Consider the following 17,500-nt stretch of genomic DNA (forward strand, 5'->3'; position numbering starts at 1 on the left):
GCATTTTAACCTATAGACCTTGCTAGCTAACGGGGATAATTAGCAAATCGTCCTGTTTTTTCTTGTTGTTGTTACTCAGTTAAGCACTTTGAGTACATCACTGGGTTTTCCTGGACTCAACAACTAAGGGTCACTAAGGGTGAAATGGCATGGATATAGGGGTCATTATGGGTGAGGAAGCTGGAGTGGCTGACAACAGATTATCTGTCTAATCATTCCTGCTCTGAACACAATGAACCCCATTGACAGCATATAATTCGACAACGGTTTTTGCTTTCCCCTTCTGCGTAAAGCTGTAAACTGGGAAATTTGAAACAGTGCACTTAATGTCTTTAAAATGACAATCTGACAGGCTTTTAGACTCGACCTAAGTACCAACATAGCATCAATGTAAGAGCATGTAAGAGAGATGTCAGTTAGTACTCTTAGGCAGAGTGATAAGTGCTAGTAGAAATTACTCGACTGAGTGTCTGCAACTCAACAAGGAAAAGTAGCTCTCATTTTGGGGTTGAAAAGCAATAGCAAAGAAGAGAGTGTGCCTTGCATTAGCCTATGCATACCGTTAAATCGACCTCTTCTCAAGAGTCATGGATTAAACTGCATTTCTGCTGCATTTTGATTCATCTTTCTTTCTTTCTTTCTTTCTTTCTTTCTTTCTTTCTTTCTTTCTTTCGTTCATTGCAATACATAATTAATCACCCTGTTTTGATATTTAATATTGTGAAATGTCAAGTAAAAAAAAATACAAAAAAAAATAAAGATTGCCTCAGATCCCCCCAGCTAACTAACTAAAGGCTGGTTTATACTTCAACGCATGACCATTGTAAAAACTGTCACTCATGCAACAAAGTGTAAAATAGCCTCAAGTAAGACCTAGTATCCAGTTCTGTGTAGCTTCTGTCTGTCTAGCTTGTCGTCATCTCAATGCCCTCTAATATAATATAATCAGCCTTGATTGGAGCTCATATATTACTTTATGCATTGTTCCGCACACTGACATATCCAAGCAGCGTCAAAGTTTTGTGCTAACGCAGCTACGTGACACTTCTCCGGCCACGCACCCGAGTCCCTCGAGATCATAGGATTGCAGGATTGTACGTACACGTGTACAAGAGTACCTTTTCACTTTCAAAGTACCTCCCGCACCAGAAACAAAACTACAAAATAATTCAGATATACACAATACTGCTTGTACCATGCTTTGCCATGAAATCCACACATCAAAGATACTATTAATTGAACAGGTAATAGGTAGCTAAATGGTGATTAACTAGAATGTTCGGATCTTTCCTTGGTTCCTGTTCACCACTTATGCCCTATTTTCAACTTTTCTGATTTTTTTCTAAAATGTTGCCTCTAATGACATGCCCAAAATAGGGACGCCGCGTTAAAGTGGTTACTTGTCACAGTCCAGTACAGCAGTAAGGTGCTTGATGCAAGAACCTTTCCTGGGTGACTTACTCTCTCGGCAATACCTTCCAAGAACCCCCGACCCCCTCCCAAGTTTATAGCAGACAAGATTATGGCCAATGCAGTCTTGAGATATCAAAAGGCACTCTTTTTTAAAAATTTGTTTCACCATTTGATAGTACAAATTTAATTCTTAGCCCATCCGCGTCTTTTTGAAAGAAATTTGGAGGCTGTCGCCGCTTTAGGTTTGTAAATCAAGCCAATTTGTGAACTCCCATAATTATTTTCCGTTAACCCCCCGTGTGGACATGGCGTCTTTCAGAAAGATCGGGATTTTAAGTGCGTTTTCCAGGGTTGTCCAAAATAGGGTCAAGACTGTTGTTTTTTGTTTGTTTTTTTCTCCCATGTTACAACACAAAACTGTACATGATATGTGTTACAGAATGTATGCAGCATGGTCGTAGCATTCTTGTCTTTTTCTCTTTTTGAATAATAAAAAGGAAGAAAACAGAACGAGAGAACAGCAACACATTTACTCAACAACTAACCAACCAGGGACAAGTTCTTTTCATTATTTTTTTCTTCTTGATTAGCAAAAAACGTACTATGCATGCTGTCTAAATTTCTTAAAAATGGAAAAAAGGAAAAACCCCAGAAAAAAGAAAAGAAAAAAGTACACAACATGTAAATTATTGCACAAGAGAAAGGCTCGAAGTTTTGCGTCAATGCAATAGTATTGCCCCGATACAGATCATGCATTCAACGGGTAATGGAGACGGGGTGTGCTGGTGCAGAGCACATGGTCTTAACCACTTAAACCCTATATACTTAGTTGGCCGGAGTCCCCCAGGGGTCTATAATTGGCCCCCTGCGTTTTTCCCTCTACACCAAATATCTTTGCCGAAAACAGCCGATCTACAAGCTCACAATATCTCGCATCACGACGCATTGTGAGCTTGTGCATTGGCTATTGTCGCTGAATGTTCGCCCCAGAATATAGGGACACTAGGGTTCATGTGGTTAAGCTTCCACCAGACAGGCGAAAGAGGTGTGTTGGGGGGGGGTTGGGGGAACTGGGGCAAAATCTACAAGGGACTGGTGTCGGGGGAGTTGTGGAGGGGGCGGGATTGATGGCGGACATAGTTCAGGTGGTGTTCACCGTTTCAGCCCACTACTCCGACTTAATTTCGGTACTCAGGGGCCTGTCACTGTGCCATTTTTTCATGTGTTTCTCCAAGGTGCTGTAGACGCTGAAGGGCATCTTACAGATTTCGCACTTGTACACGTCCTTGCCCACCTGGCCATGGGTCTTCATGTGGCGTGTGAGCTTGGAGCTCTGAGCGCAGGCGTAGTTGCACAGGTCGCACTTGTAGGGCCGCTCACCCGTGTGACTGCGCCGGTGTACCGTCAGGTTGCTGCAGTTCTTGAATATCTTGCCGCAGTACTCGCACGTGTCACTCCTGCGGCTCTCCTTGGAACCCGGCCGCAAGGGAGCCCCCAGGTGCGGCGTGCTGCCCCCGCTCCCCGTGCCGCTGCGGCCCGACACACAGGTGCCGTCCACCTCCCCGGGAGGCGTGGAGAAGCGCAGGCTGCCGTTCTCCGAAGAGTGCTCGGAGGACGTGCCGAAGGGCGATTGTCTGGAATCCCCAAAGTTCAAAAAAGGGTCCTTGAGTTGTCGTGACGCGGCATAGCCGGCCAGCCACTGGGAGTAGACGTTTTCTGTGTTAGGGATGGTTGGGGTGGGCAGGTCAAACTCCTTCTCCAGCTTGATACGCTTAGTGAAGGGACTGAGGGGACTGGGGCTGCCCAACAGCAGTTTCTTAGAGAGGCCCACCGAGGCAGCTTCGTTGGGGGACGCCCCCCGGCCGTTGATGCCGATTGCCTCGCCGCGCTTCGACTCCAGCACAGAGTTCTCTTCGCACATCTCGCGGCTGCGGTGATGGTCTCGGTCGACGTGATGATGCAAGTGGTTCTCCTGCGCTGCCATGGCGTTGCGCTTGTGCGCACTGAGAGCCTCGGAGAAGTGCTGCATGCTGGCGGCGAGACCCATCCCCTGCACCACCTCAGGCAGAGAGCGTGCGATCGAACCCTCGTCAATGACTCCTCCCCCGAGGCGACCGCCGATGCCGCCGTTGTTTTCATGGTGGCGTGTCGCTTCGAGGTTTAAGCCAAAAGGGTAGCTGTTACTGTTGTTATTCCGCCTGCTTCCTCTCTCCCCGTTTGGCTCCTCCTCCTCTTCACCCTCCTCTTCCTCCTCCTCCTCTTCTTCCTCCTCTTCCTCTTCCTCCTCCTCCTCCTCTTCCTCCTCCTCCTCCTCCTCGCCGTTCTCGCGGAGCATGCGGTTGTTCTCGCTCTTCAGCTTGGCCACCACGGACTTGAGGGCATTGCTGGCGCTGCCCAGGTGTTCGCTGGTGCCTGGTTCTGGCGAGGACGCCGTGGATAGTCCATCTTCTGACTTGCCGGCATTGGGAGAGGACGACTTGTGCATGTGCGTCTTCATGTGGCGCTTGAGCTTGCTGGCCTGCGTGCACGCGTGGTCGCACAGGTGACACTTGTAGGGCTTCTCGCCAGTGTGGCTGCGTCGGTGGACGATGAGATTACTCTGGAACTTGAAGGTCTTTCCACAGAACTCACAGGATTTGCTCTTCATCGGGGTGTTGGAAGTCGGGGGGGCGCCCGACGAGGGGAGAGGGGTCGTGGGCGTGGTCTGGGAGCCGGACGGGGACAGCATGGAGCCCGGGAGAGGCGGAGGAGGTGGGGTAGAGAGGTAAGGGAGCTTACCGCCCCCCGGCATACCTCCGCCACCCGCCGCTCCCCCCCCTACTCCGCTCTGAAAGGGCTGGAGGAGTCGCTGCATGGGGCTGGGTCGGCTGGGGGACACCGGGGGAGTGGACACCGAGTTGTTGCCCGCCAGCTCCCTCAGTCTCCGCGAGAAGTCCATGGCCGGAGGAGGGTCCAGCGCCAGGGCAGGGTTGAGGCGCAGCACCCTGTCAAAGGCACTCGGGTGGTGGGCTGCCAGCGCCAGGTCCTCGGGGCTCAGGTGGTGCGGGTCCAGGTGGTTGTGGTTGCGTGGCGGGGGGCTGAAGAGAGGCGGCGTCGGGGGGAACCGTTGATGGTGCCCCCCGCTGACGCCACTCCCGACTCCCATTCCCATCATGGCTCCGCCAGTCCCGATGTTGTCCCTCCCGCCGGAGCCCGAGCCGGGCATGCGGAGGAGGTTGAAGGGGCTGGCGTCCGGGGGCAGGTGGAGGCCGTGGAGGGGCGGCTGGGAGGGACAATCCGCTCCCCCGCCCAGGGAAGAGGGGCGGCCCATGCGCGGTGTCAGGGGGCTGCCGTGCTCACTCTCCAGGTAGATGCGGAAGCCGTGGGTGTTCTGGGCGTGCTGCAGCAGGAACCAGGCACTGCCATACGAGTGCTTGCAGGTAGTGCAGGTGTAGGTGGTCGGCTCCTCCTTACCTGTGCCTGCAGGGAAGGAGAGAAAGGACAAACACGTTAGGAAAACTGAAAAAGGAAAACTGAAAAAGGGTGCGTCTGAGAAACATATAATTCAAAACAAAAAGAACTGAACTGAATATATTCTGTAGCATATAATTCAAATTAGCTTCACCCCTCTCCTAACCCATGCAGCTTGTTAAGTTTCACAATGTATGTGGACATTGCAATGTTTATTTCAGTGTTCCATTATAGGCATTCAAATGAACTAATGTCAGAACACAAATCTTTTGAACTGCAATAATATGCATTGCACACAAAATAAAACCATATGGGGTGAGCTATAGTTTATCTATTTTATTTCATCCTTAAGCCTCGCTGTTATCTTTCAAGTGAGGTCTGAGGGCACCACATATACAACAGCATTTCTTGTTGAGGTCACGGCCCACATGTACTGTAGCCATAGTGTGTGTGTGTGTGTGTGTGTGTGTGTGTGTGTGTGTGTGTGTGTGTGTGTGTGTGTGTGTGTGTGTGTGTGTGTGTGTGTGTGTGTGTGCGTGTGTGCGTGTGCGTATGCCAGTGTTTGCATTCACGTCATTGTGAATTATGTGTGCGTGCGTGGGAATTGCATGAGTGCTACTGTCAATGATAATGGAGTATGCTGTTTGAAAGTGTGTGTGTGTGTGTGTGTGTGTGTGTGTGTGTGTGTGTGTGTGTGTGTGTGTGTGTGTGTGTGTGTGTGTGTGTGTGTGTGTGTGTGTGTGCAAATGTTATGTATTTGTCTGGATCACACTTTTGCCCAGACTCCTTAGGGATGTGATTCCATCCTTTTTGGCTGCGTGCGTGCGTGCGTGCGTGCGTGCCGCGTGTGTGCGTGCGTGCGTGTGTGCGTGCGTGCCGCGTGCGTGCGTGCGTGCGTGCGTGCGTGCGTGCGTGCACTCCATTGTCAGCATGAGAAACAAAGAGAGATAGCTGTCCCAGTGAACTATAGCTTCCCACTTCCCACCGATATGAACCAAAATAGAGGCTACTTGACAAACAGACAGACAACAGGGACGGATCCTTTCAACTTTTAAATTACAGTGCACTCATATCTGTAATTACAGTATAATTACACAGTAACAGAATATAATCCACTTCTGTTTGCACAGAAGCTATTAATACAGCGAAAACAGACAGGGACCAGACAGTTGTGTATGGCTTCAACATTTTATTTTTCTCAAGGTATAACCATCCATAATATCCATGATCAGGATATCCTGGTGAATGTTTAGCAATTTTCTGACAAACTTTCCAGATTTCAGAAAGTCTTCTCTTTGTCTGGTGGCTTTGCGTGTAATCGCCGTAATGTCTTAATAAGATAACATTTGCCAAAACCAGCCAAACATTTCAGCACAATAAGCCTTTCAAAAAGCTCAGAACGTGTTGCAATGTCTTGTCATTGTACATTTTATATGTCCAATGTATTTGTTTTCATTTAGGTTCATAAAGTCAACATATGTATTACTAAATGCATATGAAATGATATGAACTCGTTAAAATCCCTTTATGCATGTGTGACTATATGGGTCATTTCTGCGGGATTGGGATTACAGTATAGTGACCACCAAAGTTGCCCACCTCAGGTCTAAATCTGCGGTAATGTGCAAAAAATCCACATATGCATGCGTGGCACCCCAACCCCTATTCTCTCACACTGAAACTTAACACGTGGAAAAAAATACTTTTCCAAAAAACGCACCATTTTCATTTATTTTATTTTTTTAAACGTCAGGTTCCTGGAAGCTCATCAATATTGTCTCACACACACACACACACAGACACACACACACACACACACACACACACACACACACACACACACACACAGACACACACACACACACACACACACACACCTAATTAGACATGGCATGCCAGTCAAAGTAAAGCGGCGGAAAAAGCAACATTTCAGGCTCCAATTACGTAATGTGACAACCACTGTGAAAATACTCAAACATTCAAGCAACAGCAAAAAATAAGGCCTTTCTCTAGCTGTGCTCATAGTCTTTCTCTAGCTGTGCTCATATAGCCTTTCTCTAGCTGTGCTCATATAGTCTTTCTCTAGCTGTGCTCATAGTCTTTCTCTAGCTGTGCTCATAGTCTTTCTCTAGCTGTGCTCATATAGCCTTTCTCTAGCTGTGCTCATATAGCCTTTCTCTAGCTGTGCTCATAGTCTTTCTCTAGCTGTGCTCATATAGCCTTTCTCTAGCTGTGCTCATAGTCTTTCTCTAGCTGTGCTCATATAGCCTTTCTCTAGCTGTGCTCATAGTCTTTCTCTAGCTGTGCTCATATAGCCTTTCTCTAGCTGTGCTCATAGTCTTTCTCTAGCTGTGCTCATAGTCTTTCTCTAGCTGTGCTCATATAGTCTTTCTCTAGCTGTGCTCATAGTCTTTCTCTAGCTGTGCTCATAGTCTTTCTCTAGCTGTGCTCATAGCCTTTCTCTAGCTGTGCTCATATAGTCTTTCTCTAGCTGTGCTCATATAGCCTTTCTCTAGCTGTGCTCATATAGTCTTTCTCTAGCTGTGCTCATATAGCCTTTCTCTAGCTGTGCTCATATAGTCTTTCTCTAGCTGTGCTCGTAGTCTTTCTCTAGCTGTGCTCGTAGTCTTTCTCTAGCTGTGCTCATAGTCTTTCTCTGTTCTCATAGTCTTTCTCTAGCTGTGCTCATATAGTCTTTCTCTAGCTGTGCTCATATAGCCTTTCTCTAGCTGTGCTCATAGCCTTTCTCTAGCTGTGCTCGTAGTCTTTCTCTAGCTGTGCTCATAGTCTTTCTCTAGCTGTGCTCGTAGTCTTTCTCTAGCTGTGCTCATAGTCTTTCTCTAGCTGTGCTCGTAGTCTTTCTCTAGCTGTGCTCATAGTCTTTCTCTAGCTGTGCTCATAGCCTTTCTCTAGCTGTGCTCGTAGTCTTTCTCTAGCCGTGCTCATAGTCTTTCTCTAGCTGTGCTCATAGTCTTTCTCTAGCTGTGCTCATAGTCTTTCTCTAGCTGTGCTCATAGCCTTTCTCTAGCTGTGCTCATAGCCTTTCTCTAGCTGTGCTCATAGCCTTTCTCTCAGTGGCGATATGCAAAGAGGTCGCTTCGCCACAGCGAGAGAGGGACATTTAAAACAATAAATGCTTTTAAATGGCCCGCTGACAGTGACCTGTACTGCCACCCCACAATGCATGTGTAATCTCATTAGGAGCCCGGACTCACAGCCATCCACTCATTTACCAGATTAGATAATAAATGACCCCTGACGGCACCCATGCCGCTGACGAGTGACGAGAGCCTCTCTGTGAAATGCACTGCAATATCCATGTTGTCGGCCGGAAAACACGTATGTCCAAAACAGCAGTTTTATTATTATTATTATTATTATTTAAAAAAACTAACAGTGAAAATATTTTCACTACTTTTGTGTGAAACTCTTGTACGATGAAGTAGTATTATATAGGGCATTATTCTACCTAAAACGTAAAATGTTGAGGTATAGTGAATATACAAGGTTTCTGCCTAACAGCGACGACATAACATACAAACAGATGCATGCAGCTCACAGCCTTATACACACACACACACACACACACACACACACACACACACACACACACACACACACACACACACACACACACACACACACACACACACACACACACACACACACACACACACACACACACACACACACACACACACACTCGCTTGTGCCAGTACACATGCATGCATGAAAATCCTGATAACAACACCCCACAAATGCGATTTTACACACAACACGCAATTGAGCCGTGAGTGAACGAGCGCATAGCGCACACAACTATTCACATACAGTGCTGTACACTTGCACAAAAACGGAATGGGCACACACAAACACACAGATAAATACATGCAAATGCAGACGAACAAGCAGATTAACTGAGAATGAAATGGTAACGTTGGTGCTCTATCAGGCATGTCTGTGTGTGCACAGCGCACACATACACACATGCACACACGCACGCACGCACGCACGCACACGCGTGCACAGACACACACACACACACACACACACACACACACACACACACACACACACACACACACACACACACACACACACACACACACACACACACACACACACACACACACACACACACACACACACGGTATAACACATATAACAAATATAGAATAGCCTAATTTTTATCATAATATATTGCCAGCGAAGGACATTACAAAAGTAATAGGTGTATTGACAGATATGCGAGTTGTTGAATATGTCTGCTAAATGCCTAAAAGGAAGAGATGGCAGACCATTACCAACAGATATTCCTGCAGCATTCAAATGTGGTTATTAAAAATAATCACATCTACCTACAAAGCAATTATCCTTCTCTAGGCTGGTATAAAATATAATATGAACCCTTACTTGTTAATTGTAAAACAAATACAGTACACCTACGGTCGCAATTAAACTACTGAAAAATACATGCTGGTTGGTGGGTTGGTATTTGTTGGCATTATATATATATATATATATATATATATATATATATATAATGGCTCACAAAGCAAGGATATTTGCAATTAAAGAAATTAAAGAATTAATGCAGTTTGAAAGTAGTTACAGCCAGGTACTACTGTACAGTTATTTATTGGTATAGGCTACGGCAGCAGTGTAAGTAAATAAATACATAAATGCATAAATGAAGTTATAAATCAAACATGGCAGAAATGTGAACTGAGATATTTCAAAATGTTATCCTAGCAGAAATAAATCAAATGGATTCCTCTGTTGGTTCATTGCACTGAAACACATTTTACAGGTACAATCCAATTTATCATAATTTTTTCATAGAAAAATCTTTCCATCCATGCGTAAACAGGTTAGCTTAGGTGGGTGCGCACACAAACACAGACACACACTAACTCGCACGCTCACAAAATTGGGATATATCAGCTGCTAATGACTGGCAGTATGAGCCTGACAAATTAGCATCCAGGCTAAAAGGGTGTCATGGTTTAGACGGAGGGTTTTTCCATCTGCGTTCTGCAATTTATCCTTAATAGCACGAGAGACGCAGGCAGAGAGGTCAAAACAACAACCACCTCAACTAATACGTGCAGGAGAAAACTGACTGTGTACATGACAGAGAGAGAGGGGGGTGGGGGGTATGGGAGAGCGATAGACACAAGAGAGCGGCAGAGAAAGAAAGACAGCAAGCATTTATACACTCACACACACACTTTCAGACAGAAGTGTGAGAGTTCTGGTTAAGGGGATGAAATATCAGGCAGGCAGACAGACAGACAGGCATGCAGACACACACACACACAGACAGACAGACAGACAGATAGGCCTCCCTCTGTGGACAATCTGAATATTCCTTTGTGTCTCACGGAACCCTCGTCGTCTGGACAACACTGTGTGTGTGTGTGTGTGTGTGTGTGTGTGTGTGTGTGTGTGTGTGTGTGTGTGTGTGTGTGTGTGTGTGTGTGTGTGTGCGTGTGCGTGTTTGTGTGTGCATGCATGCACGTCTTTGTTTTCCAGATTCTCCTTAAACCACTGATGACTCTCTCTCTCCTTACCCCTTCTTCTCCATCGCTCTGTTTTCACTCCTGTGGCTCTCTCTCCCACACACATATTCCCTTTCTCTCTCCCTAGTCGTCTCTTATTGTCTGTCTCCCCCTCTCTGTCACGCACGCACGCACGCACGCACGCACGCACGCACGCACGCACGCGCGCGCGCGCGCGCGCATCCCTCTCGACCAACAGTTTGGAAAGGGCAACGGTAGCTGCTAAATTATGGATCATTAAAATCGGCACAAATTACCGCTAATTGTGGCCACCTGCATCGAGTCCAACCTGTGAATATCATTTGCATTATTAGGACACCCTCTCTCCTGTAGGCCTTTATGAAACAAACAAGATAAGAAAATAAGATAAGATACGAATACGATTAGGTATAGGCCTACAATAAGATGTATTCGCCTAAATGCATGAAGAATTCCCTCTGTAAAGATGAATCACGTCGCAACGCAAAGTGTTGTGTGCTTGTAGATTAGCTATTTTCGCAAAATCTTTGCCTATTATGATAGAGAGAGAGACTAGGGTTTGTGTGGTGTAAGGATTCAAAACGGCGACATTTCTGAAATGAATTTAAGGCTATGAGAGGAATGTCTTCGTTCTACAGCCAGTTCCACACTCTCTGCCTCTGTGTCCCATCAATTAACATCTTCTTCCAGTAGACATCAGAGGCAGAGAAATATAGAAAGAATCACAAAGAGAAAGTGAGGTGACAGAAGAGGCATGGAGAAACAATGCCTGCTCTTCAGAGGCTATATACATATAGGCTCAGGTGTAGTATTTGATTTGACTGAAGTCATTTGGATGTTGTGTGAATGTGTGTGCGTGTGCGTGTGCGTGTGCGCGTGCGCGTGCGTGTGCGTGCGTGTGCGTGTGCGTGTGCGTGTGTGTGTGTGTGTGTTGGGGGAGAGTGAGATTTCAGGAGAGAACACCAAAGAAATTATCTTTTTGAACTATAATGGTGAATAAATTAAACTAGAAATGTGCGCTTCTAGAACGCAGATATCCACCAGACCTGGTTACCTACCCTATATACCTACCCCGAGTGGTGGAACGAGATATATACCGGTACAGTAATAGAGTTTGTACGACAGGACACACGGATGGACACGGGAGACAAAACCTATCCCCACGCCTGGCACCACGTCACACCACGTCAATCATATCAAACAATTAAAAATAAAGACAAAAATAACATATGGCAATATGTAAAATCATTACGAATAGCCACAATCTTGCTACTGCGTACATTTGAGACACTACAGAACAACATGGCAGAGAGGCTGCATAAACACTGGCTGAAGAGGCCGATGAACATTTATTACTCAGGAGCTCCAATTATCAAGGTCTTAGAGAGAAATCCATCCCAAATACCAAGACTCCCTGATCTGTGACAGGAAGAGACAATACTTCCTCCATCCATGTCACACTGCCAGGAAATACAGAACCGTGTTTGCTTCATTATCATATTGTATTACTTTAGGTTTTATTACTGTTGGTATGGTACATTTTCATCACACGCACGCACGCACGCACGCACACACGCACACACACGCACACACGCACACACGCACACACAGTGATCCAACTGGGAGGGGATTTTAACGTGAGAATATTGATCTCAAACGGATGTACTGTTGCTTTGGCAACATATGTTTGTTGCCATGCCAATAAAGCAATTTGAATTCAATTAAATTTAGAGAGAGAAAGAGAGGGTGGGGAGAAAGGGGGGAGAGGGGAGAAGGGAGGTAAAGAAAGAACAGTAATTTGTTCTTAGAGGTAAATGTCAAAATCATTCACTCTTACACACACATCACACACACACACACACACACACACACACACACACACACACACACACACACACACACACACACACACACACACACACACACACACACACACACACATACACACACACACACACACACACACACACACACACACACACACACAATTCAATAGTAAGGCCTATGTGTTCCAGTGACAAACAGAGGTATTAAGCCACATTAAGTCAAGGGCATTGCCTGGACACCTGTATGGTGTCAGATGGAAAAGAACAGACATGGGACGACGTTGCAATGCATGTGTGTGTGCTATAGCGATCCATGAATCTCTGTACCTGTATCTGTACCTGTATCTCTTATCTCCCCAATGGTGGAAATATTTACTGACGTAAAGTATCAATATTGCAATGTAGAAATATCTGTTAAAAGTAAAAGTCTGTATTTCAAAATGTACTTGACTAAAAGTACAAAAGTATTGGCATAAAAATGTACTTAAAGCACCAAAAGTAAAAGTAATCATTGTGCAGAATGTCAAGTATTCAAATGTATTGGACGAAATGTACATAGGGCATGAAGTGGTTAATCTTAATGTATGCTTTGTGATAATAATCAAAATGTACAATGTATTCAAGTTTTCAAATTAATGTAGTCGAGTAAAAGTACAATATTTGGAACAGAGATGTAGTGGAGTAGAATTAAAAGTATAGTTTGGAAATACTGAAGAAATACCTCACAAACTTGTACTTAAGTAAAGTACCTAAGTAAATGTACTTACTTACTCCCTCCCTCTCTCTGTCTCTGTGTGGGTGTCCTTGCTTGGGTACACCTGATGGCGAGATGCTAGTAATTGAAGTAATGGAACATTGTGGAAACAGGATTAGCAGCGCACACAGGGAGAGAGGGACAATGTCCTCTAATGCAATTTGGGAATTCTATCAGCAGGCTTAGGCTTTCAGGAATCTGCTGCTTAATATTTACATCGGGCTGTGTCGCGAGCCCCTCGGTCAAGGCCTCTTTTAGCTCACATCGCTGGCTCCCATCACCGATCTCGAAGGCTAGAGTACGGCTTGCTTTCACGCTAACTTTCCAATTAGGTACTATTTCAGATGCTGCTAACTCCTCTATACTATACTCAATACTAAACTAGATGCTGCTAACTCCTCTATACTATACTCAATACTAAACTAGATGCTGCTAACTCCTCTATACTATACTCAATACTAAACTAGATGCTGCTAACTCCTCTATACTATACTCAATACTAAACTAGATGCTGCTAACTCCTCTATACTATACTCAATACTAAACTAGATGCTGCTAACTCCTCTATACTATACTCAATACTAAACTAGATGCTGCTAACTCCTCTATACTATACTCAATACTAAACTAGATGCTGCTAACTCCTCTATACTATACTCAATACTAAACTAGATGCTGCTAACTCCTCTATACTATACTCAATACTAAACTAGATGCTGCTAACTCCTCTATACTATACTCAATACTAAACTAGATGCTGCTAACTCCTCTATACTATACTCAATACTAAACTAGATGCTGCTAACTCCTCTATACTATACTCAATACTAAACTAGATGCTGCTAACTCCTCTATACTATACTCAATACTAAACTAGATGCTGCTAACTCCTCTATACTATACTCAATACTAAACTAGATGCTGCTAACTCCTCTATACTATACTCAATACTAAACTAGATGCTGCTAACTCCTCTATACTATACTCAATACTAAACTAGATGCTGCTAACTCCTCTATACTATACTCAATACTAAACTAGATGCTGCTAACTCCTCTATACTATACTCAATACTAAACTAGATGCTGCTAACTCCTCTATACTATACTCAATACTAAACTAGATGCTGCTAACTCCTCTATACTATACTCAATACTAAACTAGATGCTGCTAACTCCTCTATACTATACTCAATACTAAACTAGATGCTGCTAACTCCTCTATACTATACTCAATACTAAACTAGATGCTGCTAACTCCTCTATACTATACTCAATACTAAACTAGCGGTAGCCAGTGTGCCTGCATGGGACTTTCTTTGGGAACAACTTGGATAAAATTGGAACTATACATGGCTTAAAGGGATATTTCAAGATTGGTATTTAGTCTGTTAATTTACCGTTATCAAGCCTGTGTCAAAAGAATGACAGAGTAATCCGCTGCTTAGGGAGAACTGAACCGCAAGCAAAAGGTCATCAGCTTAATTCCTTGCGACAGGCGATGTGTCCTTCAGAAAAAAAGACAGTGACCTCACTCTGTGTGAAAGACCTCACTCATTGTTAGTTGCTACAGATAAGATGTTAAAATGTAAAAACACAGCTGAAAGGTTGATCTGTTTTATCTTTATTCCTCTGTATTAACCTGTGAGCAGAGGAGAGAGAGTGAGAGAGAGAGAGAGAGAGAGAGAGAGAGAGAGAGAGAGGGAGAGACTGGGAAGACATGGGGGAGACTATCAAATTCAACGTTGGACAAATGAGTGCAGAGCAGCCACGTAAAAATCATAATGTATCTATTAGATTTTATCTCAGAAAGAGTTTGTCAGACAAAATCAGATCGGACCACATGAGGCCAAAATGTTTGGATGAAAGCCTAGTTTTCTAGTCCCTCTACAAGCCAGTCCCTCTACAACAGACATGGGGAACAGGCAGCTGTTACGGTTCCAAACATGAAAACATGACCCGCTTTATTTACTTCAGTGTATATTAGTAGCTTAATGACTATAGTATTACACGGTTATTGTCTTTTTATGTCCAATGTATTTGTCTTAATGAATTAACAAAAGTATAAATGCATTTGAAATTCAATAACATTTTTGCTTTTGAGGATTCCAATTAAAAAAATAACTCAGCGTTCCAATTCAAAAATAGCAAAAATAGCAGATGTGTGACGCGTTTTGAGCTTGTAGATTGGCTATTTTGCAACTTTACTGTGACATTCAGAATGACGAAGTAGAGCATAAATTAAAAAATCACACCCGTGTGAACTGAGTGGTGTAAGGTCTTATATAGACTGGGTGACCATAGCAACCATGCTAATTTTTTGGTACGAACAGACAGACAGACAGACAAACAGACACGTAAACTAACAAAGCCAGTTGTAGGAGTGGTTTACACCACTCAAAAAAGTAAAAATACGGAGATAAGATGTTTCTGCCCGACAGTAGCGGTCAGCTCTATAAATGGAGATCTAAGGGTGGGAGTGGGGGCAGTGTCTTGAGTGTACAGGGTTTGATGAAGGCCCAGGTATAGGGCCGGGCCTTAATTTTCGGGACTGTTGAGAACTAATATTGATGACATCAGGGATCTCCATATATGGGCTTAATTGCGACAGCAGGTCGCATTTACTATGATCCCTGATGATAGTACGCGTGATGTCACCAGACCTGGGCACCATATATGGGGGCTTTTGCTTTCCCCATGTATGGAGATTTTGAGTGATACACTGACTGACTGACGGGAAATGCACGATTCCATAGTTAACTGCGACCTTCGGTTACAATAACCAATAGTTCTCCATCTATCAAACTGCTCCAAGCTATCTCTGCTCTCAATAAAGCTTCATAGCATAATGTCAACCTATTCATTGGAAAAAGTGACTCCTATATCAACTGACTCAAATCACACAAATACAATTCCTTGAGAGAGCCAAGCAAGGTACTTTACTTTTCTATCCTTGGTTGACAACATAATAAAAAAGTAGCTTAGCCTATTCATAAACACGGCATGATTAATACATTCAGCCATTGAAATCTGAAGACCAGACTATGGGATTTAACATCCTGTCAGAAAGTTCAATTAGCTACTGTTGCCAGGGAAAGAAAACATGCTTCTAGCCAATAAGTAAAGGTAAACTTTGGCTAATGCAGCTTAGCAACAACATTTTAATACTAGGAAGAAATAGCAGGAAAGATAAAAACTTAAAATTGTTCTAGCAACGACTGGATGGTACACGTTTTGCAGCGCGACACCTTCACGCCAGACAATAAAGGTATTGTGTTGTCATGGAAGAAATTGCTGCAAACGCAATTGAGCTACGAAAGATAGCAATCGCTTATTGTGCCTGTCTGATTGCATGGCGTGTGTGTGTGTGTGTGTGTGTGTGTGTGTGTGTGTGTGTGTGTGTGTGTGTGTGTGTGTGTGTGTGTGTGTCAGATATATCAATACATTCTGTCTCTGTATTTGAACCCCTGCTGAGCTACACTGTGCTAGCTGCAAGTCCCTCACCATTAAATCCTCTATTGAATGAGTGTGTGTGTGTGTGTGTGTGTGTGTGTGTGTGTGTGTGTGTGTGTGTGTGTGTGTGTGTGTGTGTGTGTGTGTGTGTGTGTGTGTGTGTGTGTGTGTGTGTGTGTGTGTGTGTGTGTGTGTGAACATGCGTGCATGTCCTCATTTATCACCAATTATAGTCATCAGATGAGCAAATATTCTCATCTTGACACTGACACACACACACACACACACACACACACACACACACACACACACACACACACACACACACACACACACACACACACACACACACACACACACACACACACACACACACACACACACACACACACACACACACACACACACACACACACACAGGGACAGTAACGTAGCTCATAAAGTCCATTCTAATGACACAGGCAGGACTCCTAAACTGTGTTTATGAAGGCAATTAAACGGACCAGTCTTTATAGAGGCATCCAAGCACACTGTAGCAATGATCTGGTTCATATGTGTCTGCCTGTGTGTGCGTGCGTGCGTGCGTGAGAGATAGGGAGAGTGTCTATTTGAATAGTGTTGGGGACAGTTTCTGGTGTTCTGTGTGTGAGCATGAATATGTGGTGTGCGCGTGCACATGTGTGTGTCCATTTGGTAGGCCAATACTCATAGCAGTGGGGACCTCCACTTAACCCCAAACCACCATGGTGAAATTACAGAGCATCCAAATTACAGCACTTATGACTGCACAGAGAGAGAGAGAGAGAGAGAGAGAGAGACATGGGGATTGAAAGGGAAAGCATGGTCCGACCCAAAATGGTAAACCTGCGCACACACACACACACACACACACACACACACCAATCAATGACTCAACTCGGTCACCGTTACCATTCAATCTCAGATCTGAAATTGAGGATGTGGTAGTGATGACTCAGCTCTGGTATACACATGCAGTAAGGACGCCTAAGAAATTCAGATTACAGACAGATTACCACACACACACATACACACATACCTGTACAT

At 44.5% G+C, this 17,500-nt stretch overlaps 1 protein-coding gene across 1 annotated transcript in view; it reads right to left on the reverse strand.

Moving 5' to 3' along the window:
* Positions 1–1,579: 1,579 nt before the first annotated feature.
* bcl11aa (BCL11 transcription factor A a) overlaps positions 1,580–17,500 on the reverse strand; it is a gene marked incomplete at its 5' end in the record, with an annotated part of 61,207 nt that continues 45,286 nt past the window's right edge. Inside the window, one exon of the mRNA XM_079511925.1 lies at positions 1,580–4,866. Within this exon, the coding sequence (XP_079368051.1) occupies positions 2,582–4,866 (2,285 nt within the window). The 3' untranslated portion in view covers positions 1,580–2,581. The remainder of the gene's footprint in view (positions 4,867–17,500) is intronic.

The sequence above is a fragment of the Electrona antarctica genome (assembly GCF_951216825.1).
Source record: "Electrona antarctica genome assembly, chromosome: 10".
Lineage (NCBI taxonomy): Eukaryota > Metazoa > Chordata > Actinopteri > Myctophiformes > Myctophidae > Electrona > Electrona antarctica.